We start from the raw sequence: 27,982 nt of genomic DNA on the forward strand, positions 1-27,982 counted from the left end.
CAGTGACCGGCGCTGGGTGCCGGGGGGGCATTTGGGGACGGAGCAGCCGCGTCTGATCTCCGGGACCCGACGGCAGCGCATCGCCGAGGCCCTCCCCCGAGCTTCCCGAGCCTTTATTGCCGATAACAACTTCATTCATCGCTTTTAACCCTTTTTCCTGCAGCGGGCAGTGCCCTGAGTGACAGCCAGAGCAGCCGTGCCTGGGGCGCTGCCAGGTGTGTTAATGCCAGTCACGAGTGGTTCGGACACGGACGGGATCGGGCTGCCTCGGGGCGGGAGCAGCAACACGAGCCGGGCGCTGTGTGTAGCCATAAACAGACGCTCGCCCCGAGCAGGCGCCTCGCTGTTGTTGGTACACACAGGGAGACAGAGCCAGGCCCCACCTTGCGGGAGGTTTTCCCCCTCCCCCAAAAAGAAGCCCTTGGGTTCGGGGCCATCATCCCAGCTCCTGCCGGCCTTGGGGCATCCCAAGGGTGGTGGGTGAGGATGGGCGAGGGGAGGAGGACGGTTTGGTGCCCTTCCAGGTGGGTCGACAACCGAACAGCTGAGGGAATAGCTCAGAAATAGAGCTTCGGGGAAGAAATGAGTCACCCCGGGCTGGAAATAAACAGGGCAGCAGGCGTCCGAGCGGCTCCTGGTGCGGGTTTTTGTCGGGATGGCGGAATATCCCTTACCGAGACACCCTTTGGGTCTGAACGCACACCCCTTTTTGAGGGTAAAGCATCAAGGAAACATTAAAAAATCCAACCAAACAAAACCAACCAACCAACAAAAAACCACCAAGAAAAAAACAAATTGAGAAGACGGCAGTCAGACGTTCTCAATAATTTATCCCAAGCTCTATATACAAAGACAAGCTCTGGCGAAGGGTTGGGAAGGGAACCTGGCTCCCGGCAGGACTCTTGGCACGCTGGATTTTCCCCCTTCAACACGCGCCAGCTAAAATTGCCGGAGCTGGGACTCCCCTACGGAGTTTCTCCGGTGGGTGACGGGATGCATTCAGCACAGGTCTGACCGCACTCTGGAGGGAGCGTTCCCATCCCCTACCCCACATCCCACCTCCTTCCCAAATCACCCATTTCATTAGCAAGGGAGGGAAAACGGGCGGGGGGGGAAGGAACTCCCCGACCCCTCAGATCTTGATCTCAGTCCGGAAGGTTTGCTGGACGTGCTCGGAGTGCTTGGCCGGCCGGCGCTGAGCCCGGATGGTCAACATCCCGTTGTCCCCCAGCGAGGACGACACAGACGTGGGGTCCACGTCTTCGGGCAGTTGGCACTTGTGGGTGAAGGTGTTCATGATGGTGCCATCCGTGGCCAACTGGGAGAAAAAAAAAAAAAAGGTGAAAAGAGGCGATTTTGGGATGCAAGCAGAATGGGGAGTCATTATCCCCTGCGGTCACCATTAATTAATGGTTAATTAAACCCCGCTGGGGTTGTGGCTGCAGCTGCTTGGGAATTGGGTGGAAATGGTCCCCGCATCCCCCGGTGAGGATTTTGGGGTCCCCCGCTTTGGGGGTGAGCAGGGAAGGGAGGGAGCACCCACCTTCTCGGCGTGCACCTCAATCTGGTTGTTCGAGGTGGTGACGATGATGTCCTCGGGCACGAAGTCGCTGACGTCCACCGTGAACTGATAGGTGTTCCCCAGGGTCTTCACCACGCCCGTGCTACCGGGGCGAGCTGCTGGAAAGGGTTTTGGGGGGATCACAGCCACGGCTTGCTGAGGATCCCCCCCCAAATGCTTCCTGGGTGCGTCCCAAACTCACCTGGGAACCCCAAAGTCTCCCCGTGGGGCCGTACAAAGCTCCCGAAAAGCTCCATAGTGCCGGCGGGCGAGGATTTCACCTTCACCCACTGCTTACCCCCACCTGCGACCCCCAGCTCCTGCCGGGGGGAAGAGCGGAACTCCCTTCCTCGTTCACCTCCCGGCGAAGGCGACGCCGGATCGGTTATTTCGGGCTGTTTCGACTTGACGAGCTTTTTAAAGCCTCGTTAAGGCTCCCGGCCGCCTGCCAGACCTCTCGTAAAACCGGCTAAATTTAGGTCTTGCGCCGGAGACGGTGGAAATTTTTCCCCTCTCCGTCCATCCCCCCAGCTCAACGCCATGGAATGCGGTGCCTATTATTAAGGAATAATCATGATAATTAATGAAAATACTTATTAAATCCGCCCCGCCGCTGGATGTACGTTGGGATTGGGAGCTGGGGAGTGGTGGAGGGGGGAGGAAACCCGGCTCGCTCCGGCCCGAGCGGGTCCGTCGGATTCGTCAAGGTCGTTTTTAATGAGCTCGTTTGCAAACTCAGTCGAGCAGCAGAGGTGGAGGTGGGAGGACGGCTCAGGGGGTGCTAAAAAAAAAGAGGGTGCAATCCCCAAAAACGTCCCCGGGATGGAGCGTCCTGTACTCGGGGGGCTGCGGGGGGAGAAAGAAGAGGAGGAGGTGGAGAGGGTGCTGGTGTCGGAGCACAGCTGGAGACCCTGCCCCACCGCCCGAAGAAGGGTCCGAGGTGAGACCCCTACCTAAAAAGGGGGATTCTGGGAGCGGTTTTTTTTTTTTTTTTTTTTTTTTTTTTTTGAGAGGTCAGCAGTCTGTTTTCCCCGTCGCAGGGTGCTTAGAGTGGGTGAAGCGGCAGCTGTTCCGCGTCGGGGAAGATTGGTACTTCCTCTTCATCCTGGGAGTCCTCATGGCCACCATCAGCTTCACCATGGACATCATTGTCACCAGGCTCCACTTGGGTAAACGAGGGGCGCCCCGGGGGGCTCCACCGGCGTTTGGGGGTTCACTGAGGATATGGGGAGGGTCTTTCGGGGAGTGCATCTCCCAACACCTCTCCTTCAGCCCACATGTGGCTGTACCGAGAGATCGGGGACATCGGGGTGCTCAAGTATCTCTCGTGGACCCTATACCCTATGGCACTGGCTGCCTTCTCCACTGGCTTCTCCCAGAGCATCACCCCGCACTCTGGAGGTGAGCCAACTGCACCCCAACCTACCTGGCTCTCTAAAATGCCCCCTCGGTAATGGAAAACCCCTAAAATTTGGATCCTGTCCCCGTCCCGTCCCCGGCTCCAGGCTCCGGCATCCCGGAGCTGAAGACCATCCTGATGGGCGTGGTGCTAGAGGACTACCTGGCCATCCAGAACTTCGGAGCCAAGGTGGTGGGGCTGACCTGCACCCTGACGTGCGGCAGCACTGTTTTCCTCGGGAAAGTGGTGAGAGATCCCCTTCTGAGCCCCACAATCCTTGGCGGTTTCAGTTGGTGCCGGGGTGGAGAGGATGCTTAGGTCTGTGTCCTCTCCCAGGGTCCTTATGTCCACCTCTCTGCCATGGCTGCAGCGTATCTGGGGAAGATGAGGACCACGGTCATGAAGGAGTATGAGGTGGGGGGATGCCCCCACCCAAAAAATGAATGGAGGGATTTGATTTTATCCCCAAGAAGTTGGGGTTGTGCCTAATCCCCCCACCTTACAGAACAAGTTCAAGCAGCATGAGATGCTGGTGGCAGCTCAAGCCGTTGGGGTGGCCACAGTCTTCGGGGCACCCATCAGCGGTGAGGACCCCCCTAATCCCACCCTGGGCACCCCTAAACCTTGCCTTGATCTCTTTCCTCCTTTTTCCAGGGGTGCTTTTCAGCATTGAGGTGATGTCCCCTCACTTTGCTGTGCGGGATTACTGGCGCGGCTTCTTTGCCGCCACCTGCGGTGCCTTCATGTTTCGGCTGCTGGCTGTGTTCAACAGTGAGCAAGGCAAGGAAGGGTGGGCAGGATATGCCCCCTCTTCCCCTTTACCCTCCCGCTGTGGCATTTTTGGGGTGCTCACCCCCAAACCCACACCCTCATTCACTGTCCCGCCTCCCAGAAACCATCGCTGCTGTTTTTAAGAGTGACCTCAAGATTGATTTTCCTTTCGACCTCCTGGAGACCTTCTTTTTTCTGATTTTGGGGTATGGAGGGTCTGGATTTGGGGTGCTGTCTGTGCTCTGCCTGTGCCCTTCCTGCAGTCTATCTGTCCTCTCCTTACAGGATCATCTGTGGGATCGTGGCCTGTGCTTATCTCTTCTGCCAGCGTTGGATGATGGTGGCTGTCAAGAGAAACCGTCTGACAGCCAAGCTCTTGGCCACCGAGTCCGTACTGGGCGTCTGCCCGTCCATCCGTCTGTCTGCACCCTGCACCCTCTGTGTCCATGCCGTGCAGGCTCTGCGTGTCCCTGTGTCCTTCCCATACACCCTAGGTGTCTGCGTGCCTGCCATGAAGCACCCTGCGTGTCCCTGTGTCCCCATTGCACCCTGCCCATCCACTCTGAGTGTCTGTATGTCCACCCTGTGCACTCTGGCCACCCATGCATCCACTCCATACACCCCCAATATGCACCCCATGCACCCCGAGTGTCCTTATGTCCCTTCCCTGCACCCCTTGTCTACATCCCCCCCATGCACGCTGTTCACTCCACCCCATCCACCCTGCGTGGCCATATGTCCACCCTGTGCATCCATATGTTCTCCCCATCGACCCTGAGTGCCCCAATGTCCCCACTATGCATGCTGCCCACTAACCCCATCCACCCTGGGTGTCTCTGGGTTCCCCCCCTGTGTGTCCATCTGCCTGTCTGCATGTGCCCAGCTCCCCATGTCCCTCTTGCAGCAAACCTGTGTACACGGTGCTGGTGGTGCTGCTCCTCGCCTCTGTCACCTTCCCACCCGGGCTGGGGCAGTTCATGGCCTCCAGGGTGAGTGGAGACATGTGGGGCTCCCTGGGGACCCCAAAGCCTCCCAGCAGGGGCTCAGCGTTTCCCTTTGTCCATCTCTCCAGCTCACCATGAAGGAACATCTCATCTCTCTCTTTGACAACCACACGTGGGGCTTGCTGGCCCCCAATGCCTCGGAGGTGGCCAAGCCTGGGGGGCTCTGGCAGGAGTGGGACCATCCCTCTGCCACCATTTATGGCACGTTGACCTTCTTCCTGGTCATGAAGGTAACCATGGCCCCCCCAGTCTCTGGGTGTGCCCCCCCAACATGATGTTCCCATGGGGTGACCTCCCCCATGTCTGCTGGTCTCCCCAGTTCTGGATGCTGATCCTGGCCACCACCCTGCCCCTGCCAGCCGGGTACTTCATGCCCATCTTTATCTATGGTGAGTGAGGGGCTGGGGGAGCATGGAGGGGGGGGACAGCCTGGCCGAGGAGGACATGAGGGACACAGCCAGGCCAGAGGAGGGGTGCGGGGGGTTCATGCAGCCCTTGGAGTGGGGATACTGGGGGTGTATCCAGGCCTGGAGGGGGGTTAATCCACTCTAGGGGGTACAGGGGAGATCGCCTCTACCTCTACCTCCACTATTTTTGGGGAGGGCTCCTAGGATCTCCCCACCTTCCCTCCTCCTCCTAATTTTAGGAGCAGCCATTGGGCGCCTGATAGGGGAGGTGGTGGCCCTGCTCTTCCCATGGGGGCTCCATTCAGAAGGAGCCCTACGGCCCATTATTCCTGCTGGCTACGCCCTGGCTGGTGAGTCTGGGGATGGGGGACACCCCTATGGGCAGGGGGACACCCACAGGCGGGGGAACGCCCACCCCCATCCCCTGACCCTCTGCTCCCCCTGCCAGGTGCAGCTGCGTTCTCGGGCTCGGTGACTCACGCGGTGTCCACGGCCTTGCTGGTGTGTGAGGCCACCGGGCACCTGGGCCACATCCTGCCCACTGTGCTGGCCGTGCTGGTGGCAAATGCCATCACCCAGAAGAACCAACCGTCCTTCTATGATGCTGGCATCATTGTCAAGAAGCTGCCCTACCTGCCCCCCATCCGCAGCCGGCACATCGCGTAAGCCCCCACTCCAAAAATCCACATTCTGCAGGCATTCTTCAGGAAACAATTGAAATTTGGGGGGGTTTTGTGCTCGCCAGCTCCTATCGAGTGACAGTGGAGGAGTTCATGGAACGCCAGGTAGTGGCCTTGGCCAAGGGGGACAGTTTCCAGGAAGTACTGGTGGCCTTGGACACTTCTGCTGATGCCGAGTACCCCGTGATAGAGAGTACAGGTGCGATGTGGGACCTGGGGGGGTTCACTGTCACCATGGGGGGGGTGGCCAGTGAGTCCCTAGCCCTGTAGTGGCCTCTCTGTGTCTCTTCATGCTGTCCCTATGGTGTCTCCCCAGTGCCCACTTGATATTCCTGTGCTATCTTCATACCATGGCCATGCTGTTCTTAAGGGGTGTTCCTGCAGTATCCCCATACTGCTCTTGTGGTGTCATTTGATATTCCCAGGATGTCCTGTTCCCATTGGTGTCCACATGTTGTGCCTTCAGTATTGCCATCGTGCCACCTCAGTACTCCCATACTGTCCCCGTGGTGTCCCCATGCCATGCCCTCAATATTCCCAAATCATACCCAGGCTGTCTGTGTACTGTATCAATGCTGTCCCCCCACCCCTTTGGTGTCCCCCTGCTGTTCCCTTGATATTCCCATTCTGTCTCCACAGTGTCCCTATGGGGTGTCCCCTCCATATTCCCATACTGTCCTCATACTGTTCTCATGCCATCACCCTGCTGTTCCTATGGGATGACCCCCTTGGTGTTCCCAGTATCTCCCCCTGCTATTCCCATACTGTTCCCTTGGTGTCCCCCTGTCCCTATCCTGTCCCCTCTCTCCAGGGTCCCCCATTCTGGTGGGCACCGTCAGCAGGTCCCAGCTGGTCACCTTCCTCCAGAGCCACGAGCACCCCCAGGCTCCCCAAGGGGAGAAGGTAAACAGGATGAGGGGCTCCCTACCACAGCCAAAAAGCTGCTTTTCCACACCAAAATTAACATGTCACCTTCCTCAAGCTGGCCACGGTGGGGACAATTGGGGACGACTGCACCATCGAGCCCGTCATGCTCCAATTCTCCCCGTGGACCTCCTTGCACCAGGTTTGAGGGGGGGGCGGGGGGGGGGGGGCGGGAGGGAAATGTGTCCTGGGAGCCCCCGGGTATGTGTCACACTGAGGGGGCATAGCGAGGGTGGCTTTGTCCCCACGTGTTTCTGTTGTCCCTTTGCCAGGCCTATCACCTCTTTCAGCTGCTGAGGCTGCAGCGAGTCTTTGTCACCCGCTCTGGGGAGCTGGTGGGAGCTGTGAGCAGGGCAGAGGTGAGGGGAGAAAAGTAGGGGAGGAAGGGGCGAATGGGGGCAAAAAGGGGAAGAGAAAAAGGGGCAAATGGGGGGGAAAGGGGGAAAAGGAGAAGGGAAAGTGGGGGAGTCCCACTTACTCTGTCCCCTTCCAGCTGCGGAGAGCAATCGAAGAACTTGCCAACCCCAAGTGATGACGTTCTGGGACCACAAGGGACCCCTCCCCAGAGATGTCCCCCATGAAAAGAGGGAAGGTCCTGGCCCCCCAGGTGGTGCGGGGAGTCTGGGCTGGGGGCACCAGTGTTCCAGCAGAGCATTAAATACATCGACCCATCAATGCTTCCTCCCCTTCTCCCCTTCCTCCTCTTTCTTCAGCCCTGCCGGATTTTTTTGGGGGGTGTCACCCCCTCCCAAACCAAACAACAACGCCTAACACCACCCAAATCACCCCAAAACTGCCCAAGACATGCACCGAAGTACCCCAGTCTCTGCGACACCCCCCTATGCCCCCCCTCCCCCAAATTATCAGCACATAATTATCCTTATTTTAATTACTACAGTTAATAAGAGGGTGGGTGTTTAGTGACCCCGAAATCCGGGGAGAGTGGCGGGCCGAGCCCCTCGGACTGGGGCGCAGCGGGTTTGGGCGGCGCATCGGGCGCTAACGAAGCTGTAATTAAGCCTGGGGGATCAATTAGGCGCGGCGGGGCAGGTTGGGCAGGGCGGGCATGCCCGGGCCCGGCGCAGGACGGGTGAAGCAGGGTCAGCGCCAGGGAGACACCCAAAAGTGGGGCAGGAGCTGGGCTGGGCTCCGAGATGGGCCCTGGGAGCGGGGCTGGGGTGCGACACCCACGGGAAGAGCAAAGAGAGCGAGAGGAGGGGTCCGCAATACCCCAGATGGCTTGGGGGGGGGGGGGTGGGGTGGGGTTGGTGGGTGGCCAGCGGGGCAGCACCCACGGACGGTACCCTCAGCCCTGCCCGTCACCCCAAAAACCCCGCCATTCCCGTCCCTTAGTTTCCCCATGGCTTCTCCAGCCCCGTGTGTTCCATGCCGGGCCCCGCTCTGGGCACAGCGGTGATAAGGGGCTGCCAGGAGCTCCAGTCCGGGGTGTCCCCCTCGATCCGGCCCTTCCCGGGCGCCGCTGCACTTTGAGCCGCTATCGAGGCCAGCGCCGGCGCTGAGACCGACAAACTCATGACACCCACAGGCTAAAATGCCCCCAAATGGGGTGAAACCCCACCAAAACCGCGGCTTTCGCAGCACGATGTTGGTCCGCCCTCACCTCCCACCCATTCCATATTAAGGTTTGGGGCAGAAAAAAAAGTCAAGCCCCTTTTTCCGGCGTTTTCCTACCCAGTCATTTGCAGGCTCCGGGCAGCCGGCGCGGCCGGGCTTTGGCTCCGGCGGAGAGGCGGAGAATGAAAAGACCAAATTCCTCCCGGGTTTTGCTGGGGAAAGAGGCCCTGGATGGGGAACACTCCCGGAGCCGTATGAAACCCCTTAAATTCCCCAATAACCCCCTAAAAAACTGTAAAGACCTAAACCCCCTCTTTAATCCATTTAAACCCCTTTAAACCCCCATCAAACCCCCTAACACCCCTCACTCTTAAACCCCCCATAACCCCCTCTAAAAATCCCTAAATAAACCCCTTAAAAAACATTAAGCCCTGCCTAAAAAATAACTTTAAATCCCTTTAAAGCCCCTAACCACCCTTACAAACCCTGATAACTCCTTAAAATACCCCAAAACTTGAAACCTTCTTGACTCCCTCTTAATGCCTCCCAAACCCTTTAAAAATCCTTAAAACACCTTAAAAACCCTTTAAAGCCCTCTTAAAATCCTCTTAATTCCCTTAAAAATGTCCTTAAAACCCCTAAAATCTAGGGGAAACCCCCTCTTTTTGCCCCCCAAATTCCTTCAGTCTCTGTGAACCAGTGGGAAAGCACAATATTTTAGAAAACCAAAAAGCACATCTTTTTATTCAAAACCCTACAAATTCCCCATAAATCCATGAAAGAGGGAGGAGGGGAGCATCTGAGGTGTTTTTTTTTTTTAATTTCCCCCTTTTTTTCTCTCCCAAACCTGACACAACCTTTAATTCCTCACAATAAATATACAAAAATAGAATAAATTAGGTTAAAAAATACAAGGCAACACTGGCAGATCAGCATTAAAGGGGAAAAAACCACCCAAAAGCCTGGTGGGAGAGGAATAAATAGGGAGAAAAAAAGCAAAAATATATCAGTTTTGGGACTGAGCCCTTTTTTTCTTGAAATGTGGGGGGAAAATAAGAAGAAAAATCATTCCCCCAGCTCCAAACAAGCTTGAAATTCCATTTTTTTAGGGAGGAGGGAAGGGGCAGCACCCGTTTCATCCCCAGGCATGGGGACAATATCAATAACACAATAAAAAACCCTTAATAATTACAGAAATAATAAATAAACCCCTCATGGAGGAGGGGGAGGTCTTCATGTGGTGTCTGGGGGGGTTTGGGGTCAGCCTGGGGCCCCTCCAGCTCCTGCCTGCTCCTGCAGTCCCAGCAGGCTGTAGGCGATGCGCTTCTGGTGGCCTGGCAGCCGCACCCCGATCCGCTTGATGTCCCTGGGGAAACGGGAGTCAGGATTGGAGCCACGAGCCTGGAATGGGGCTGGGAGGGGCTGGAGCCAGTGATGGCCACACCCTGGGTTTGGGGAGGTCCCCAGGAGCAGCAGGGTGGGTGGACATGGCTCATCCTGAGGGATGGACAGACTGACACGGCTCATCCCGAGGGATGGAGGAAGGGACATGGCTCATCCCAAGGAATGGATGGATGGACACAGCTCACAGCCTCTCCAGCCACAGAACATCTAATTTTATCCCATCCCTTGGGCCACCATGGCCATGCAAGTGGTTTCCTTTCCCAGCACATCCCTGTCTAATGGGAGTTGGAGGGAGGGTATGGGGACAGTGTGGGGACACATCCTAAGGACAGCAGGGGAGTGGTGTGGGGCCAGTCTGGGAATATCAAGAGGACAGGGACTCACTCGCTGGTCATCTGCAGGACCTTCTCGATAGTGCTGTAGCCCGAGGCCATGAAGGTCTCGGTGTACTGGGGCATCCGGATGGACTCCAGCCACTCAGGGACTGAGCGGAATGGGACACCCTCAGAGCCGCTGGTGCTGGGCAGCCGGATGGACACCCTGCGGAGATGGACGGAAAAATTATGCAAAAATAGAAAGACGCAAAAAAAGAGGCGCAGAAATTCAAGGCTGGAAAAATTATGTGAAAACAGAAGGGTGTAAAAATTATGCAGAAAGGAAACTGTGCAAAAAATGATGCATGAATGGAAAGGTGCAAAAATGGTGCAGGTGGCAAATAGAGATGTGAAAATGGAAGGATGGAAAAATAACACAGGGTTGAATAGATGCAAAAAATAGCATGAAAATGGAAAGATGAGAAATTAGGCAGAAATGGAAAGGTGAAAAAAATAATGCTGCAAAAATTGGAAGGATGCAAAAATAGCACAGAAATTAAATGATGCAAAAAATGATGTGAAAGTGGAAGGTTAAAACGATGCAGAAATGGGAAGATACCAAAAAATAAATGCAAAAATGAGATGACAAAATGATGATGCAGAAAATGAAACAATGCAAAAAGTGTAAATATGAAAGTGGGGAAATACCAAAAAATTATGCAGAAATGGAGATGCCAAAAACAATGTGAGAGTGCAGATGCAAAACCCAACCCAAAACAGCACCACGAGAGTGCAAAAAATGATGCACAAAATGCAAAGATGGAAACAAAATGATGCAAAAAACTATAGAAGATGCAAAGAAATAGATGTGCAAGAATCAGAGAATCTCAGACTGCTTTGGTTGGAAGGGACTTTAAAGCCCTCCCCCTTCCACCCCTACCATGGACAGGGAGACCTTCCACTATCCCAGGAGGCTCCAAGACCCAGCCAGCCTGGCCTTGGACACTGCCAGGGATCTAGGGGCAGCCACAGCTTCTCTGGGCAACTGCCCCCCCTCCCCATCCTGGTGCTCCCCGCACTCACCGGGGGTCGAAATCTGCCAGTGCCTTGAGAGACTCGGGGGCGCGGATGAGTTTGTCGAGGATGCTGACGACGTCGGTGAATTTGGGGCGCCGGCAGCGCTCCTGCTGCCAGCACTGCATCATCAGCTGGTAGATGGCTGAAGGACAGTCCAGCGGCGCTGGGAGGCGGAAGCCTTCATTGATAGCCTTCATCACCTATGAGGAGAAGGAGGAGGAGGGTCAGGGATGGTTCCCCCAGAAAAGGTGTTCATTTGCAGAATCCCAGAATGGTTTGGGTTGGAAGGACTCTAAAGCTCATTTCATTCCAGCTCCTGCCCTGGGCCAGGACAACTTCCACTATCCCAGGCTGATCCCAGCTTTGTCCCACCTGGTCTTGAATGTCTCCTACCTGGCCTTGAATGTCTCTGTTTTGGGAGACAAAACACTGGTGATGGTGGAGGGTGGGCACTCACCTCGTGGTTGGAGAGCTCCCAATAGGGTCGTTCCCCGTAGGACATCACCTCCCACATGACAATGCCGTAGCTCCAGACGTCGCTGGCAGAGGTGAACTTGCGGTAGGAGATGGCTTCGGGTGCTGTCCAACGGATCGGGATCTTCCCGCCCTACAGCAACACTGGGGTCAACTCTGCACCCCCAAAAAACCACCTCACCTTGTTCAACCACCCCAACATGGCAAACCACCCCAACATGATTAACTGTGATGGACAATCACCCACCTTGAACAACCACCCCAACACAACGAACCTCACCTTGGCCAGCCACCTTTCCAAGGCCAACCAGCAACCCCTCCCTAGCTACCGCCCCACCACAGTGACACTCACACTGGTGGTGTAGGTGGCTTCAGGGTCATCTTCAAGCACCCTCGAGAGCCCGAAATCGGACACTTTGCACACCAGGTTGCTGTTCACCAGGATGTTCCTGGCAGCCAGGTCCCGATGGACGTAATTCATGTTGGCCAAGTACTTCATGCCGGCAGCGATGCCCCTCAACATCCCCACTAGCTGGATGACGCCAAATTCGCCCTCTTTTTCCTGGGAAAAAGGGAGAATTGAGCCTGGAATCCACCTGTTATCCCACCTCCTGTGGTGGGTGTTGGACATTCCACCACCCCGTGGTTGTTGTCACCACGTGTCACCTACCCGCAGGAATTTATCCAGCGCCCCATTCTCCATGTACTCCGTGATGATCATGAAGGGCTTGTCTGTACAAAAGAGACCCCAAAATAGGTAAACCCCCCCAAAAAAATCCCTCCAAGGCCCCCAAAAAAGTTAGCCTCCCTAAAATCTCTAAATCTCCCACAAGCCCTCCCAAAATTCTCAAATCCCCAAATGCCCATGCCCCTCAAAAAAACCCAACTCCCCAAAACAACCCCAACCCCACAAAAATAACAAAAACCCCAACAATCCCCAAAACCCTCAGACCTCCAGCTCCCCAAAAAATCACCTCCGTTAAACATTCCCAAAACAACAAAGTATCAACTCCCTTACAGACCCCAATAAAACCCAACAGCCAAAACAACTCCCCCAACACCTCCAAAAATCCCCTAAGCTCCCCATAAAAGCTCCCAAATAAATCTGATTTCCCTCCCCCAAAAAATCCTCAATCTCATCCCCCCAAAACACCCAAGTCCCCCAAATTTCCCTTTGCACTGTTGCTCAAAACATCCTATTTTTATATTTCTTTTTTGGAGGTGTTTTGCTGGGAAACTGGAATGTTTATTTTGGGGGGGACAGGACATAGAGGCCACTCACACTTGGAGACAACGCCCTCGAGGCGAATGATGTTGTGGTGGCAGAACTGTCCCATGATGGTAGCCTCGCTCAGGAAGTCCACGCGCTGCTTCTCCGTGTACCCCACCTTCAACGTCTTGATGGCCACTGGCACCTCCTTTCTGCCTCGCTTCAGGGTGCCCTTGTACACCTCCCCAAATTCACCTGCTCCGAAAAACATGGGCACCCTTAGCCCCACTGCCTCACCCGTTTTGGGGTGTCTCTAGGGGGACAAAGTCACGCACCGGCGCCGATGACCTTCTGGCGGGTGATGAAGGATGGAGGGATCTCAGTGGTGAACTTGAGCATGGCTTGGTTGGGGTCTTCATAAGTGTGAGGGTCAACGTAGGTCTTGAGGGGCTTCAGCTGGTCTGGGGATTGTCAGGGAAGGGGGTCAGCACCCCTGTCACCCCCACCTATCCCCGTTGTCCCCACTGACCCATGGCTCACCTGACTTGGAGAAGTAGACATCCTCAGCGGATTGGCGTGGCCGGGACCTCCTTCTCCTGCAGAAAAGCAGCCTTTTGTCCCAAAAGACCATCCCTTGCCCATATTTTGTGGTGGGGCAACATTTTGGGTTTTTCTTGGGGGGTTTGTCCTCTTACCGCTGGAGGATGTAGAGGAGAGCGGCCAACAGCAGGACAACAAAGACAACGCCAGCGACACTGCCAGTGATGATGGCGGCTGATGCCGTAGCCTCAGTACCTGCAGAGACTGTCCAGGTGAGCCCTGCACCCCCTGGAGCCCCCACCCTGCACTCCCGGCACCCCCTGGAGCTCCCACTCCTCAATCCCAACACCCCGTGGAGCCCCCACCCTCCACTCCCGACACCCTCTGGCCTTCCTCACCCTCGGGCAGGGTCTCAAACTCATGCTGGGGGCTGAAGGCCCCATGGCCGTCAGTGGTGAGAGCCTGGACCCGAACCACGTAGGCAGTGGCTGGGGACAGTTTGGGCAGGGTGACAGAGGTGCCCTCGCAGCGCAGCACCGAGTAGCTGTTCTCATCCACCTGAGGACACAGCAAGGTGGCATTGGGGTGACACACATGGAGGGGTGGCATGGATGGGGCAAAGATGGAGGTGATGTGGGGGAGGTGACATGGATGGGGTAGGGATGGAGGTGACAAAGATGGGGAGGTGACAGGGACAGGGACAAGGATGGAGGTGGCATGGATGGGGAGCTGATGTGGATCAGGGCAAGGATAGAGGGATGATGTGTATGGAGATTTCATTGATAGAGGTGACACAGCTGAGGGCAAGGATGAAAGTGACATGGATGGAGGTGACACGGATGGAGGGGTGGATTTGGGGGTGTCAGGCTGTGTCACCTTCTTGCTGTAGGTGACCTCATACTTCCAGACCCGGCTCTGCTGCCGCAGTGGCACTGTCCAGGACAGGACCAGGCTGGTGGCCGTCCGTCCATCCAAGCTCACTGATGTCACCCGGGGGGGCTCTGCCATGGAGACACATAGGGACATCACTGAGGTATCCCGAGGGGGTCAGGGACATCAAGGAGCCATCCCCATGGGGGATGGGAAAATCACAAAGGTGTTCCCATGGGGGGCAGGGACAACACAGATGTGTCCCCACCACGGAGGGAAGGTGTGGGAGTTGCTGGTGTCCCCTCACCTGTCTGGTTGATGCTGATGGTGGCGCTGGCCATGCTGTGCTGGTGGCTGTAGGGGGACACCCCATTCTGGGCCTCCACGGTGAAGGTGTAGTTGATGTGTGGCTCCAGGTCGGTGACAGTGACCTCTGTCCCCGTGAGCCCCCGGGGAGGCAGTGAGAACCGGACCCCCCCGTCACAGGGCCGGCACTCGCCACTCTCGGGCCAGCACTGCTCGCAGGTGACGCTGTAGATGATGTCCTTGCGGCCACCAGAGTCAGCGGGGGGGGCCCAGCGCAGCTGCACCATAGCCCCTAACCCCAGGGCTGTGACAGCCTGAGGGGGTGAGGGGGGACCTGCAGGGGACACAGGGTGAGGTCAGGGGACAGGGCGGTGCCATGTCACCTCAGTGTGGTGACACTGCAGTGTCCCCCCTCCGGAGGTGACTTACGGGTGCAGGGATGCTCTGGGGGGTCCTCAGGGGCCCGGAAAAATCCATCTTCGCACGGGCAGGCAGCAGCAGCGGCCGGGGCAGGCAGGGTGTGGGGGGGACAGGGCTGGCAGCCCCCTGAGGACACTGTGGCCTTGAAGGTGCCAGGGGGACAAGCTACGGGGTACATACAAAGTGACACCAGTGAGGTCCCAAATCCTGCTCCCCATCCACAGGATCAGCACCTGGCGGGTGGGAGAGAAGCACCTCCCAAGCACCCAGAGAGGAGTTTAGGGGGGTTCATCTCATTTTGCAGCTTCTTTATTATTGGGGACCTCTCCCCTAAACCACCCCACTCCTGGCTGAGCCCTGCTGCACTCACTGCATGAGTGATGCTGCAGGGGAATGATCCAGGATGGGGAATTTTGGGTCCAACATCTTATTTCTCCAATTCAAATGGGGAATTTTAGGATATTTAATCTTATTTTGCAGCTTCTACTTTATTGGAATCCCCTCAGCTCACCCTTCACCTGTCTGAACTCTCCCACACTCACTACACTGGTGATGCTGAAGAATGAGGATCCAGGGCTGGGGAATTTTGGAGCCAAAACCTCATTTCTCCAACTCCAAATTGGGGATTTTTAGGGCATTTCACTTCATTTTTGCAGTTACTGCCCCACCTTTCTCCCAGCCGAGTCCTTTCACAGTCACAAGGCTGAGGATCCAGAATTGGGAATTTTGGGGCCAAACCTCCCACTCCTCCTCCCTCCCACCCCACCCCAGGCACACACTAAGCTGGCCCATCCTCAGACACCCCTTGCCCCCTCAGTTTATCCCAGTCCATACCTTGGCAGGTGTCTTCCAGGCTCTGGAAGCCGGCCCGGCACAGGCATTCCCCGATGGGCACGAGCCACTCGCCATCAGCGTTGCAGTGCAGGGCTGGCGCCTGCTCAGCCACCGCCTCGGCCACACACAAGCCCCGCACCTCGACCAGGGTCTGCGAGTCCGGCCCGGCCACAGTCTCTGGGAACTGCGCCATGCCCCGCACCACAGCCGGGCACCGCTTGTAGTAGACGCGCACTGAGAGCAGTGCCACGCAAGCGCCTAGGTCCTGGAAGGCCAGGTAGAAACCTTTCCTACGGAGTGGCCCCACTGACCGCACCTCCACGTTGAGCTTTACGTTGCGGGCGGTGAAATCCTCCTGGACAGTGATCTCGTCTGGAGCAATGGTGTCGATCTTCCTGAACTGCCGCTTCTGGAAGTTGGTGCCGTAATCCACGTCGGACTCGGCATAGTAGAGGTTGAAGGTTTCCTTGCAGGAGCCACCGCCAGCCGTGGGGAAGCTGTTGCAGTCACGCACGGTGAACTGCAGCTCGATGAAGATGCGCTGGGCCACCCCGCGGTAGATCCAGTTGGTGCGGAGCCAGTTCTCCTGCTCGCCCTCCAGGACGTTGCACACAGAGTATATGTAGATCAGGGAGTCATTGAGGACATTCTGCAGCTGGTCCCACTGTCCCCAGAGACAGAAACAGGGCTATGGGGGGGGGGAACTGATGCACAGCCCCCTGTCCCCAAGGATGGGCTTGTCCTCATTTCCTTCCTCCTGTCCTCATTCCCACCTCTGGGAAGTTCCCAGACATATCCCAGAGGTCTCCAACCCCATGGATGTCTCCATGTCCCATGGAGGGCTCCAGCCCAATTGCAGTGGAGGTCTCCAACCCTATGGTCCTCACGTCCTCACATGTTCCTGTGGAGGTCCCTCCCTGTGGATGGCCCCTCCCTCTGTCCCCATGGGTGTCCCTGTCCCCATCCCCATGGATGTCTCTGTTCCCATGGAGGTCCCCATTCACCACCCCCATGGATGTTCTCATCCTCGTTCCTGTGAAGGTCCCCAAAGATGTCCTTGCCCCCATCCCCATGGAAGTCCCCCATGGCTATCCCCATTCCCCATGGAGAGGTCCCCATTCCCCATCCCAGTAATGTCCAATGGGGCGGGACACCAGATCTGTGGGTGCTCACCCCTTTTCCATAGGGATGGGTGAGCCAGCCCAGCTCCCCATGTGCCTTGGCGAAGTCCAGCAGCACCACTGTGGGAAAGGAGAGAGGATAGGGATGTCAGGAGACACCACCTGGACCCATGGACAGCCCCAGGACCTGCAGGTATCACCAATACACCCCCTCTGGCCCTTGGATGTCCATCCCTCAGGACACATGGACGTCCTCTGGGACCCACAGACAACCCCATGGAAGTCCTCAGGATGTGCAAACACTCCTGGGATCCACAGATGTCTGCAAAATTCATGAAGGTCCCGGGCACCCACAGATATCTCTGGGACCCATTAATGCCATCAGGACTCACAGATATCTCTGGGACCTGTGTCCATCCCTGGGATCCAGATATCCCACCAGGATCTCTGGATGTCCTGGGCACTCACAGATATCCCTGGAACCCACAGATGCCAGGAGGTTCCATGGATGTCCTCAAGACCTCTGGATACCCCCAGGACCCACGGATCCACCCATTCCCACAGACATCCCCAAGAGCCACAGATGTCCCCAGCACCTCCAAACAGTCCCAGGCCCCAGAGATGTCCCCTGGACCTTCGGATCTCCCCATTCCTGGCAGATTCCACTAAAAGAAGCCCCCACAGGGCCGCCCCCAGAGGCGGGGAAGCCGCGGGGCCCGGCGGGACCTGCCCTGGCACGCCGAGGGCGGTGGCCGGATCCAGCGCCGGGAGAGGAAGAGGAGGAAGAGGAGGCTGGGGAGGAAGCGGGCCCCCCCCGGTGAATCACCCCCCAGGAATGTGCCCGGACGCCCGGGTTCAGCGGTGAGGTGGGTCCGGCGGGACGGAGCAATTTCGGGAGGGATGCCCCTCGCCAGCTCCCGCGGCTGAGCGCGGACGGGCTCGTGGCTTGTCCAGAGAGACTCAAATCTGGGAGGGGCCCCAAAAGCTGCCTGAGAGTGACCCGGGTGGCTGCACCATCCCCCCCCGCGCCGTGCCCGGGGTCAGGAAGGATGCCGGGGCGGATATCCCGGTTTTCCTGAGGCTGGAAATCCCCCCCGCGAGCCTCCGGAGAGCGGAAAGCGGCGGGAGCCGGAGCGGGTGGGGGGTTCCCTGCGGGTGCCCCCGGGGGTGGCTCTGGGGACACTCCCGGGGTTGGGGCTGCTCCAGGGGCGTAGCACCCGCGGGAACTCCCGGGACGGTGCCGGGGCCGCAGCCCCGTCCCGGGAGTCACTTGTACCCACCGCCACTATCATCATCATCAGCAAATTCTCCGTCGCCTTCGTCACCCGGCCACGGCCGCCACCACCTCCAGTGCTACCGTGAATGTGGCCACCAAGCCCGTCACCACCCTCAGCGCCACCCCCGTGCTCAGGAGCGGCATCCCCGTCTCATTACCCGCTGCATCCATGCCCTGTCCCCTGCCCTTCCCTAAACCCGTTCTGATCCCAATCTTTGTCTGAATCCGGATCCCATTCCTAAAGTGAACCCGAATCCTACCCCCTCTACTCCCATTCCTGTCCCCATTCCAATCCCATCCACATCTCAACCTTAATGAGAATCCCAATCCCAAAATGAATCCCTCCCCTCCCCATCCTCATCCCAACCTCATCCCCTCCTCAATCGCAGTCTAAACCCCAAACATAATCTCCAAATGGATCCCATCCCAGTCCCAATCTCGCTCCATTCCCTCCTCTTTAACTGCCTCCTCACCTCAGCTCACCCCAAATCCCACTGGATCTCACGGGGGGAAATCAATCCCCACTAAATTCCCAAATCCCACCACTTTCCCTTTACCCCCACACACTTTTAAAACCCCAAATCACAATATTCCCTCCTGGGAAACAGCACTTTGGGAACACACCCCAAATCCCACTGCTGCCACGGAGTGACCCCCTCTGCTGTCCCCACAGGACTTCCAAAAATCCTAATTTTAGGGGGTTTTACCCCATTTCTAGTTCTTAGGGAGTATTTTCCAGCCCAGCCTCTGGTTTATTTGCATTTGGGGCTGGATTCTTCCACCTTACCCTCGAAAAATGACGGATTAAAGCCGTCAGACAGAGTTGATAGAAATTTAATCTTAAAAAAATTCAGTGTATACACAAAAAAGTGATTTCCCCCACCCTTTTTTTCCCTCAACCCTCCCAAATTAAGCTCCAAAATCACTGGGGGAAGGGTTGCAAGGTGGAGGCCGAGACGCTGCTTGTTTTTTCCCCAGCAATTTTTTGGGATTTTCCTGACATTGTTTTCCAGCTCTCCGGCCGGATCCTACCCGGCCCTGCACCACCCATGGGAAACGCTCCATTTTAAGGTGATTTTCCCCTTTCTGGGGTGTTTATGTCTTAATCCCCTCACCCTCACCCCTCTGCCAGCCTCTTTTGGGGGCTCCTGGCAGGATCCGGACCCGGTGCGTCAGTCAGACGCTCGGCATGGGAAAAGTTGCCCCAAACTCTAAGGTTTTCCTCTTAGTTTAGCATTTTTTCTCCCCATTTAATTTTTTCTCCTTTATTTCTGTTCTCCTCCTATTTTAGCTTTTCCTCCTCCTTGTATTTTTAACCCCATCCACCCTCTTTCTAACTCGCTCCCTCTCACTTTAACTTTTGTCCCTTAATTTAACTTTTCCCCTTTTAATTTAAGCTTCTCTACCTTCGTTTCAAATTTTGCCCTAATTTTAACCTTTTCCGCCCCAAAACGCGCTCAGGCACCTGCGGATTCCCCACCGCACCCTAAACTGTGTGGAAGAAGGGGGAACCGACATCACCCTTCACTCTCAGAGCGCTCCTCACCCTCCCCAACTCCTCAGCTCCCCCCAAACCACCCGAATTTACCCCCAAAGCACTCCACCCTTGGGGGTGCCCACCATAAAGGAGTTTTAGGGTGCTCCCCTAAAAAAAGTGGGGGACTCACCTTCCTCGGCGGCCAGGGGTCTGAGGGTCGTGAGGAGGAGGAGGAGGAGGAGGGTGAGGGCCACGGGGGTGCCCGCCATGGCGGGGCGGTTTTGGGGGCTCCCGGGCGCGCCCCACGAACGGCGGCCCCGCGGGGAGTGCGGGGGGTGTGGGGCGCGGGGCCGCGCGCCCGCTCCTGTTCATTCATGCCCCGCTGACGTCACCGGCCACGCCCGCTCTTAAAGACGCAGGGGCCGCTCCCCGTACGCACCAGTACGGCACCAGTAGGGGCGCGCGCCCGAGGGTGGGACGCCGCCGGGGGGACGGGAGGGGAGTGTGGGAGGCCGCCGATGTGGGCCACAGTCCTGGAGGGGGCCCGAGGGTCCCGCAGCCCCGCGGGGAACCCCCCGGGCCCGGCTCCGAAGGGGTGAACGCGCCTCCCTCCCACCCCTTCCCCTTTCATTCATGAATTGGCGTGGGAAGGGCGGCGGGGGGGGGGGCGGTGGCCAATGGCGGCAGGGGGCGGGACCACGCGGTTACTACCGGCCACGCCCCCCGCCCACCAGTTCGATAATGGGGTTTGGGGGGACCGGTTTGGGGGGGCTGCCCGGCCCCCTCGGGCCCGCGGCACCCCAAATCCCATCACCCACGGCACCCCACATCCCACAGCACCCCAAACTCTGGATCATCCGTTGCATCCCAAATTCCATAGTGCCCTAATTCCATCAATTCCAGCACTTCAAATCCCACAGCAGCCCTGACCTCATGATCCTGCTGCACCCCAAATCCTGCATCTTCCATAGCACCCCCAACATCTGCAGCACCCCAATCTCATCACCTCTAGCACCACAAGTCCCCAGTACCCCAAAGCAACTCAAATCCCACGGCACTCTAAATCCTGCACCCCTGTTCCCATATTCCCTCTGCAGCCAAATCCCCCAACACCCCACAGAACCCAAATCCCTCAGAATCCACAACACCCCAAATCTGCCAACAGGCCCAGCACTCCCATTCCATGATCCCATTGAACCCCAAATCCCCCAGGATCTGCAGCAGCCCAGATTGTGCAGCACCCCTATCCCCAGGATCCCACTGTGTCCCACATCCCTCTGCACCTGCAGCACCCCAAATCCTGCACCACCCACCTCCTGATGATCCCATTGCACCCCACATTCACCAGTACTCCCAAATCTTCATTACCCCAGCACCTCAAATCCCTAGTACCCCACTCACCCCAAATCCCCCCAAACCTCCCACCCACCCGAATCGGACAAGTCAGGCCACCCAAGGATCTTTTTCATAGAAAATCACTGATTTTAGCAAAAAAGCATCTTAACCCCTCCGACCGCCCCAAACCCGCCCCAAGAGGGGGTTCAGGTGGGGGTGTCCCCCGTGTCGCCCGGAGTGATGCCGGCGGTCACTTGGTCGCGCCGCCAGAGCCTCTCGACCAGGGTGTCCAGGACGGAGGCGACCCGGGCCAGCCCCGCCCCCGCCCCACCGGCCCCCGGGGCCCCCCCCGCCCGCAGCACCCGCAGCCCCCACGTCCCCTCGAAGGCCTGCACGTCTGCCTCCGTCACGGCCGCGTGTGGGGCCAGGTCGAATCTGGGGTGGGGAGGGGACACAGGGTCAAGGGCAACAGCAACGCCCCGGAAAATCCCCCCAAAACCACCCAAAATTCTTCGGGAGTTGTGAACCCCGATAACGAGGTGGGAGTGTTCCCTACCTGCCCAGGGACTGAATAGTTTGAAATCTGGGGGTGCAAACCTGACTGTGGGCGGGAGGACACAGGGTCAAGGGAGACACCAACACCCCGAAAAATCCTCCCAAAAACACATAAAGAGAAATGGGAACTTTGAATCCATTGATGTAACAAAATGTTGCATGTTCTCAACCTGCTGAGATTAAAAACTGCTGAGAAATCTGGGGGTGCAAACCTGACTAGAGGGGGACACAGGGTCAAGGGAGACCCAAAACGCCCCCCCCCCCCCCCCAACCCTTTGTAAATAAGTGGGAGCTGTAACCCAATTCCCTCCCCCCCCTCCGCCAAACCCTCTAAAAAGCCAATGGGAGTTGGGGGCCTATCTGTGTCATGAGTGTTGCACATTCTCAGCCTAATGAGGTATTGAGTGGTTTGAAAGCTGGAGGTGCAAACCTGCTTGGGGGGGGGACGACACACCCGGTCAAGGAAGACATCAACACCCCAAAAATCTCCAGGCGGATGGCAAAACCCCCTAAAAATAAGCAGGAGCTGTGAACCCATCGGTGTTGAACCCAACAATTTGTGTATGTTCTCAGCCTGCTGAGATACTAAGTGCTGAGAAATCTAAGGGTGCAAACCCATTTTGGGGCGGGGTGGGGGGCACAGGGTCAAGGAACACCTTAAAAAAAAGCCAAAACCCCAATAAAATCAGCAGAGGTCGGGAAATCCACCGGTGTAATCAAGTGTGCCTGTTCTTAGCCCTTGCGATGCCAAGCACTGAGAGCCCCGGGGGTGCAATCCTCCCGCCACGGGGTGATGTGGCACCCCCAGGGGGACCCCACAAAAGGATACTTGGTGCCCACGACCATCCTGACGATGTCGCAGTCCCCTGGGCCCAGTATGCGGCCCATGAGCGCTGGCAGCTCCTCGAAGGACGCTCGGTCCGTGAAGGAGAATAGGAAGAGGGCGGCGTCCGCCTCCTCCTTACAGGCCTGGGGACGGGTACACCCCCTCACTGCGGGGTCCTGGAGGTGTCCCCCACCCCAAAATGCGTCCCCCGCTCACGGGCAGCAGGTGCTCGAACTTCCTGAGAGCTCCGTCCCCGCAGTCCCAGAGGTGCAGCTGGAACAGGACGGGGCGGCCGCTGGCGCGGGGCTTGGCCGGCCAGAACAGCGGGGTGGCCTCGATCCCTGCAGGGAAAGGAGGGACCGTCACCCCCGGGACCCCTTACCCAGGCCTTACCCAGGGTGTCCTGGTGGGCGGGGTGGCCTCGATACGTGCGGGGACACGAGGGACCGTCACCCGCGGGACCCCGCGGGGCCCAATGTTCCCCCCAGGCCGTACCCAGTGTCTCGTGGTGGGCGGGGGGCGCGGGAGTCCCCCCCAGCCAGGCCACCAGTGCCGTCTTCCCGACACCACTTCTTCCGGCCAGGAACAGTTTGTAGGTGACAGTGGGGACAGCCAGGGCGGGCGGCAGCACCGGGCGCTCCAGCAGACCTGGGGAGGGGGCTCGGAGTGATTCTGGGGGGCTGAGACCCCGAGTTTGGCAGCGCAGGGGGGGCACTCACCAAACACTTTCCGCTGGTACTTGTGTAGGATGGAGTCCAGGTAGGGGCGGCCGGCGGGGGACAGGAGCCAGCCCGGCTCCAGCGCCCAATCCTGCTCTGCCATGGGCCCCCGAACCTGGGGGACGGGGAAAAGCCCCCCCTTCCCCTATGGGGTCACTGCATCCCGCAGCTTTGGGGTGTCCTTCTGACCCCACCTCAGGGTCCAGGCACCCTTCCCAGAGTCCCTAAATCCTCTATCGGGTCCCTAAAACACCCCCCCGCGTCCAGCATCTTCCCATGCAGTCCCCTAAACCACCCATGGGGTCCCTGACACCCCTCTGTGGGGTACCTGACCCCCTTCCACGGGGTCTGTGTCCTCCCTGTGGAGTCCCTGCATCCTCCCATGGAGTTCCTGACCCCTCTCTGGGGTCCTTGTGCTCCCCTGTGTGGTGCCACCACCTTCCCATGGATTTCCTGACCCCACCATGGGGGTGTCTGTGCCCCCCCGCCACGGCGGTACCCCATCACAGGGTCCTTCCCTCCATCCCGGGGTCCCTGCACCCCATACAGGGTCCCACCGCCCTCCCATGGGTTTCCTACCCCTTTCCGGTTCCTGTGCCTTACTTTGGGGTCCCTGCCCCTCCTCACTGTCCCACCATCCTCCCAGGGTGTCCCTCACAGCCCCACACGGAGTCTCTGCACGCCCTTATGGGGTGCCTGCCACCCACCCCCACGGACTCTGTGCTCCCCCCAATTGACTCCATGCCCCTACAACATTTAAAAGGGGGAGAATACAGCCCCTGGCCCTCGAATCCTTCCCATGCATTTCCCCCCACACCAATTTTCCCGCGCGGGCCCTTCAAGACGCGGCCCCGCCGCTCACCTGGAGCAGCTTCCGCCTCGCCGTGACGGTAATGGGCGGGGCACCATGGAGGCCACGCCCAGGCACAGCTGCGCGTGCGCGGATGAGTGGGGGGACACGTGGAGTGACTCTGATCCTCCGGATTTTGGGGCGGGGGGAGGAGGGTGTTCCCATCCCAAATTACTGACACTGGAATGATTTGAGCGTCCCCACCCCCAATTCCCAGCACTGGCGGGATCTGAGGTTCTCAACTGCCAATTTTTCCAGGCTTTGGAGCCCTCATTCCTCATCACTGACACTGGAATGCTTTGGGGTCCAGCATCTCCCACACTGGCATGACTTGAGGTCCCAATTTCCAGCCCCAGCAGGCTCTAGGATCCTCATCCCCAGTTCCCATTTGTGGCTTCCCCCGTTCCCAGCACTGACAGGGTTTGGGGTCCTCATCACCAATTTCCAACCCCAACTGGCTTTGGGGTCGCTATCCCAAATTTCCAGCCCCAACAGGTTTTGAGGTTCCCAGTTCCCAGTACTGGGAGGCTGTGGCATCCCCAGTTACCATCTCCAGCAGTCTTTGGGGTCCCCATTCCCAATTTCCACCCCTAACAGGGTTTGGTGTCCCCAGTCCTCAGTGCCGGCAGCCTTTGGGGTCCCTGTCCCTAATTCCCAACCCTGGCAGGATCTGGGGTCCACAATTTCCAGCACAGACAGGACCTGGGTTCCCCATCCCCAGTTCCCAGCCCTGGCAGGTTTTGGGATCCCCATACCAAATTTCCATCCCAAACAGGGTTTGAGATCCTCGAATTCCCAGCTCCAGTAGGCCTTGGGATCCTCAGTTTCCAACCCCAACAGGCTTTGGGGTCCCCATCCCCAGTTTCTGGCTCCAAGAGGCTTCAGTGTCCCAAACTCCCTGTGTCCCCCTTTGCCTCCCTCCACTGCTTCACCATCCCCTGGCACAAATATTTCCCTTTTCTTACTCAAGAATATCCCAAACCCCCCCTTCCACCCCTAAACTTCTGGAAAGTGCAGTAGGAACTTCCCCTCAACATCATTCCCACCCCACTCCTCCCTTCCCCAAAAGCACCAACCATCAATTTCTTTTCCTTTTTATTTGTTAAACCACTAAAAATTCGTTGGGAAGGGGGGGAGGGACCCCCATGAACCCCCCAAAATGTACACAAGATTTTAAATATCATCGGAATTGCTCCCCATTCCTGCACTTGGCCCAGGAATGACGGCGGGGGACACCTGAGTCACAGGGGGGGACACCTCGCTCACAGCACCAGCAGCTCCTGCGGGATTTGGGGGGACAGGGATCCAAATTTGGGCTGAATCTCTCGTGAACAGCACAGAACACACGTTTCCTGACCAGGGGGATCCCAGGAGGGGTGCAGGATGTAAACACTGGGAGAGCACCCTCAAGGGATGCTCCACAGGGAGAAAGACATCAAGGCGCCATCCATCCCCAGGTTTGACTCTTTTTTGGGGATGGATGAAAAAAAACATGCAAAGGGGACATGGAAATCGATGCCGAAGCCTTGACCGCTTTCCCCGCAGCCACACTTGGAGAAGGAATACTCCACAGCTCATCCAAGGTGCTCCTGAGGTCTGGAGTTTTTTTAGGGGAAAAAAATTGCATTTTTGCTTTCCCTTAGGACAAATCAAATCATTCTGGGATGAACAGGAGAGGTGGGATTTGACAAGAGATTTATTTACAGAGGTGAAAATGCCGCGAGTTGTAAACAAGTCCCTCCTCATCCTCTCGCAGCTGGGATGGGATTTAAGGCTCCAACCGGCAAAAAGCTCAGTGGGAATGAAGAAGAAAAATTAAGGGAAGAAGGGACCACGTCATGGCACTGCCGGCTTGGGGAGGGCTCCCTATTTTTAGGGTGCTGGAGGTTGTTGACCAAAACCTGGCAGAATCCACCCCATTTTTCCCCCCTCTTGAGGGGACAGGGAAGGAGGGGGGTTGTCCCAGAAGGACGCACAGGTTCAATCCCTTCGGATTTGGATTTAATCTTTGCGGAAGGAGGCACGTGCAAAGATGAAGTGAAGTTACTGCATCGAGGCTGCCCTCAGATTTACCGGTACGTGTCCTTTTTCCTGGAAAACCCACCCTGTTCCCAGGCTCCAAGGTGCTGCTTTGGCCTTGAACAGGTTTTAGGCCGTTGAATGAAATGAAACCTTTAAGTGTAAAAGGGAACTGGCAGCCAAATATCTCAGTTTTGGGGGAATAATGGGATTTTCATAGTATTTTTGCTGGTCAGGGGGATCAGGGCTGATCCCGAAGCCTGATCCAGCAGGGCAGGGAGGGGAGGGATGCTAACAATCAAGATTTTTGGCATTTTCACACAAAAAAATGTCCTTTCCTCCTTCTTTTGGTCCTGCCTGGAGGACACGGACAAGCGGCAGGTGAGAGGCAAAATAAAAAGGCATCATGTTTGTGTCGAGCAAAGGTTGGCAGCACTGGGAGATTCCCAGTGGGATATTGCTGTTGTTTTCCTGACAGAGTCAAGCATGGAATTAATCAAGCTAAAGCCTCCTGCCTGCTGGAATTTGGGTTATTCCTATAAAACCACTTCTACTCACAACTCACAAGGAGTTTTGGAGAGACCAAGACTTGCAAACACTTGGAAAATAAACCCAGGAGGATCCTGACTGGTGGGATTCCCTGGCTGCTTACCCTAAGTTCTCAGATCCTTGGGTCTTTCCCTGCCTGTAAACACGACTCACTCGACTGGGGTCTTAGTGGGATCTGCCGGGGCAGCGCTGGAGGGTTCGCTTGGACTTTTATTGGTTTCCTGCTCCCTAATTCACAGTTTGAACGCCTGCATGTCGGGATGGGGCTTGGGAAGGAGGAAGAGCCATGGGGATGGAGGGGACAGGTGGTGGCGGTGGGCGGGGCTGCATTATCTCTTTGCTCGCACAAAGTACAAGGCATTTGTTTTGGGATAGTATTTGACATTTTGTTTCTTGTCCATGAGGCCACCGAATATGATGAGCTCCCCTCGGCCTTGCACCACCGTGTGTAAACTGGTCTCAGGTGGCCCCACCACCGAGCTGCTGTTGAACACTTTCCACTTGACTCGTCCCTGCTCCTTGGTGTCCTTAATGTCCAGAACGTACATCTGCATGGGCTTGCAGTTCATGCTCTGGTACAGCGGCTTGCCCACGTTCAGTGACTGTGGTGGGTGGTGCCCGAGGCGCCGGGCAATGGGGGGGAGCGAGTGTCCCTCGCCCTGGGCAGTGCCTGGCCGTGCTGAGCCCGGCTCGGCTCCCGGGGACCCTGGAGACGACACCAGGGGAGGGCTCAGCATGGCCGAGGCTGAAGTGGCTTTGGAGGAGAGGGCTTTGACAGCCTCAAGGCTGCGGCGGAGCGCTCTGGGGGACACGGCTCCAGGCAGGGTGCCAGTGGCGTGGGGTGGGGTGTGGATGCCGTTGGTGTGCTCCGGGGGGTTCCGTGCGCCCGCTGTCCTGCCCTCCACGCTGTCCAGCTGGCACAGGAGGGACGTGGGCTTCTGCTCCCAGCCCAGCTCCACGGAGGCCAGGCGCAGATCCCTCTGCTCTGGCAGTGAGCCACGGCGCGGTGTCAGGGCTGGCCCCACCTTGAGGTCGAATCCCTCAGTGGCTGAGGGGGTGTTGGGGGACAGGGCCTGCACGGGGCTGTCCAGGGAGGCCCCACCAGCCGGTGCCGCTCCAGGTGACACGGTGCCGCCATTGAGCACTGGGGAACTGTCCCCTCTGGCCGGTGACAGGCTGCCCTCTCGTGAGCCTGACGGCGTCTGCCTGCGGGGCCGCAGGGTGCCCCAGCGGCCGTTGACGCAAGGAGCCTCATCCATGTTCCTGACGGGAGACTGGGAGCGGAATTCCCGCGTCTCAGGCACCAGGGCGGGCGGCGTGGCGCTGATGGGAGACGGGCGGGAGTTGAGGCTGGGGCTCAGTGGGGCTCTCCCGCTGGGAGCTTGGCTGAAGACGACGACACACTGTCCCACCTGTGGAGAGAGCGGGGAACAGACATCAGGAGGACACTTTGTGCTGGGGAGAAGAAGTATTTATGGAGCATTT

At 57.5% G+C, this 27,982-nt stretch overlaps 5 protein-coding genes across 12 annotated transcripts in view; 1 reads left to right on the plus strand and 4 right to left on the minus strand.

The window, feature by feature from the left end:
* Positions 1 to 813: 813 nt before the first annotated feature.
* HSPB7 (heat shock protein family B (small) member 7) lies at positions 814 to 1,874 on the minus strand. 2 transcript variants are annotated; one of them, XM_083876643.1, is made up of 3 exons: positions 1,764 to 1,874; positions 1,544 to 1,680; positions 814 to 1,318 (listed from the first exon to the last, which is right to left on the minus strand). In XM_083876643.1, exons 1-3 carry the CDS (start codon positions 1,816 to 1,818, stop codon positions 1,133 to 1,135), a joined length of 378 nt encoding a protein of 125 aa, XP_083732769.1. In that variant the 5' UTR covers positions 1,819 to 1,874; the 3' UTR covers positions 814 to 1,132. The 2 variants fall into 2 exon arrangements, with proteins under 2 accessions (XP_083732769.1, XP_083732770.1); XM_083876644.1 differs by having other exon boundaries at positions 1,544 to 1,677; positions 1,764 to 1,873.
* A 404-nt stretch (positions 1,875 to 2,278) lies between these two features.
* On the plus strand, positions 2,279 to 7,427 carry CLCNKA (chloride voltage-gated channel Ka; the record flags this gene model as incomplete). Of its 2 annotated transcripts, none has more annotated exons than XM_083876641.1 (19): positions 2,279 to 2,501; positions 2,602 to 2,730; positions 2,834 to 2,962; positions 3,067 to 3,206; positions 3,297 to 3,374; positions 3,466 to 3,544; positions 3,615 to 3,740; positions 3,853 to 3,937; positions 4,017 to 4,118; positions 4,636 to 4,720; positions 4,804 to 4,965; positions 5,055 to 5,124; positions 5,382 to 5,492; positions 5,591 to 5,804; positions 5,888 to 6,021; positions 6,634 to 6,725; positions 6,805 to 6,888; positions 7,019 to 7,105; positions 7,240 to 7,427. In XM_083876641.1, 19 exons carry the CDS (start codon positions 2,279 to 2,281, stop codon positions 7,276 to 7,278), a joined length of 2,169 nt encoding a protein of 722 aa, XP_083732767.1. In that variant the 3' UTR covers positions 7,279 to 7,427. The 2 variants fall into 2 exon arrangements, with proteins under 2 accessions (XP_083732767.1, XP_083732768.1); XM_083876642.1 differs by having other exon boundaries at positions 3,615 to 3,731.
* Positions 7,428 to 8,218: 791 nt separating this feature from the next.
* EPHA2 (EPH receptor A2) lies at positions 8,219 to 20,020 on the minus strand (the record flags this gene model as incomplete). Its single annotated transcript, XM_083876680.1, is given in 18 exon segments — positions 8,219 to 9,687; positions 10,110 to 10,265; positions 11,123 to 11,316; positions 11,574 to 11,723; positions 11,943 to 12,152; positions 12,261 to 12,322; positions 12,873 to 13,055; positions 13,136 to 13,261; positions 13,341 to 13,396; positions 13,496 to 13,595; positions 13,739 to 13,898; positions 14,217 to 14,341; positions 14,518 to 14,850; positions 14,946 to 15,101; positions 15,771 to 16,434; positions 16,944 to 17,011; positions 19,835 to 19,976; positions 19,979 to 20,020. Coding segments are annotated over 18 exon segments (3,033 nt in total). The 3' UTR covers positions 8,219 to 9,581.
* A 1,066-nt stretch (positions 20,021 to 21,086) lies between these two features.
* Positions 21,087 to 24,032, minus strand: CPLANE2 (ciliogenesis and planar polarity effector complex subunit 2). 2 transcript variants are annotated; one of them, XM_083876963.1, is made up of 5 exons: positions 23,080 to 24,032; positions 22,856 to 23,008; positions 22,577 to 22,701; positions 22,364 to 22,503; positions 21,087 to 21,414 (listed from the first exon to the last, which is right to left on the minus strand). In XM_083876963.1, exons 1-5 carry the CDS (start codon positions 23,180 to 23,182, stop codon positions 21,186 to 21,188), a joined length of 750 nt encoding a protein of 249 aa, XP_083733089.1. In that variant the 5' UTR covers positions 23,183 to 24,032; the 3' UTR covers positions 21,087 to 21,185. The 2 variants fall into 2 exon arrangements, 1 of the variants encoding a protein (XP_083733089.1); XR_014591610.1 differs by lacking the exon at positions 21,087 to 21,414 and adding an exon at positions 21,428 to 21,576 and having other exon boundaries at positions 21,747 to 22,503.
* A 1,536-nt stretch (positions 24,033 to 25,568) lies between these two features.
* Positions 25,569 to 27,982, minus strand: part of FBXO42 (F-box protein 42) — a 44,359-nt gene continuing 41,945 nt past the window's right edge. For all 5 annotated transcript variants that reach the window (XM_083876942.1, XM_083876943.1, XM_083876940.1 and 2 more), the window contains one exon: positions 25,569 to 27,909. In XM_083876942.1, coding sequence (XP_083733068.1) covers positions 26,827 to 27,909 — 1,083 coding nt within the window. In that variant the 3' untranslated portion in view covers positions 25,569 to 26,826. The remainder of the gene's footprint in view (positions 27,910 to 27,982) is intronic.

This window comes from Zosterops lateralis (genome assembly GCF_965231275.1).
Source record: "Zosterops lateralis genome assembly, chromosome: 22".
NCBI classification, from domain to species: domain Eukaryota; kingdom Metazoa; phylum Chordata; class Aves; order Passeriformes; family Zosteropidae; genus Zosterops; species Zosterops lateralis.

Bases quoted from the DNA above. Each gene is read 5' to 3' on its own strand.
- HSPB7 (XM_083876643.1), bottom strand. From the start codon at position 1,818: ATGGAGCTTTTCGGGAGCTTTGTACGGCCCCACGGGGAGACTTTGGGG. The intron at 1,681-1,763 runs GTGAGTTTGGGA...AACCCTTTCCAG, and splicing joins GGAGACTTTGGGGTTCCCAG to CAGCTCGCCCCGGTAGCACG. The intron at 1,319-1,543 runs GTGGGTGCTCCC...TTTTTCTCCCAG, and splicing joins TTGAGGTGCACGCCGAGAAG to TTGGCCACGGATGGCACCAT.
- CPLANE2 (XM_083876963.1), bottom strand. From the start codon at position 23,182: ATGGCAGAGCAGGATTGGGCGCTGGAGCCGGGCTGGCTCCTGTCCCCC. The intron at 22,702-22,855 runs GTACGGCCTGGG...CTTTCCCTGCAG, and splicing joins CGCCCACCACGAGACACTGG to GGATCGAGGCCACCCCGCTG. The intron at 22,504-22,576 runs GTGAGCGGGGGA...ACCCGTCCCCAG, and splicing joins AGTTCGAGCACCTGCTGCCC to GCCTGTAAGGAGGAGGCGGA.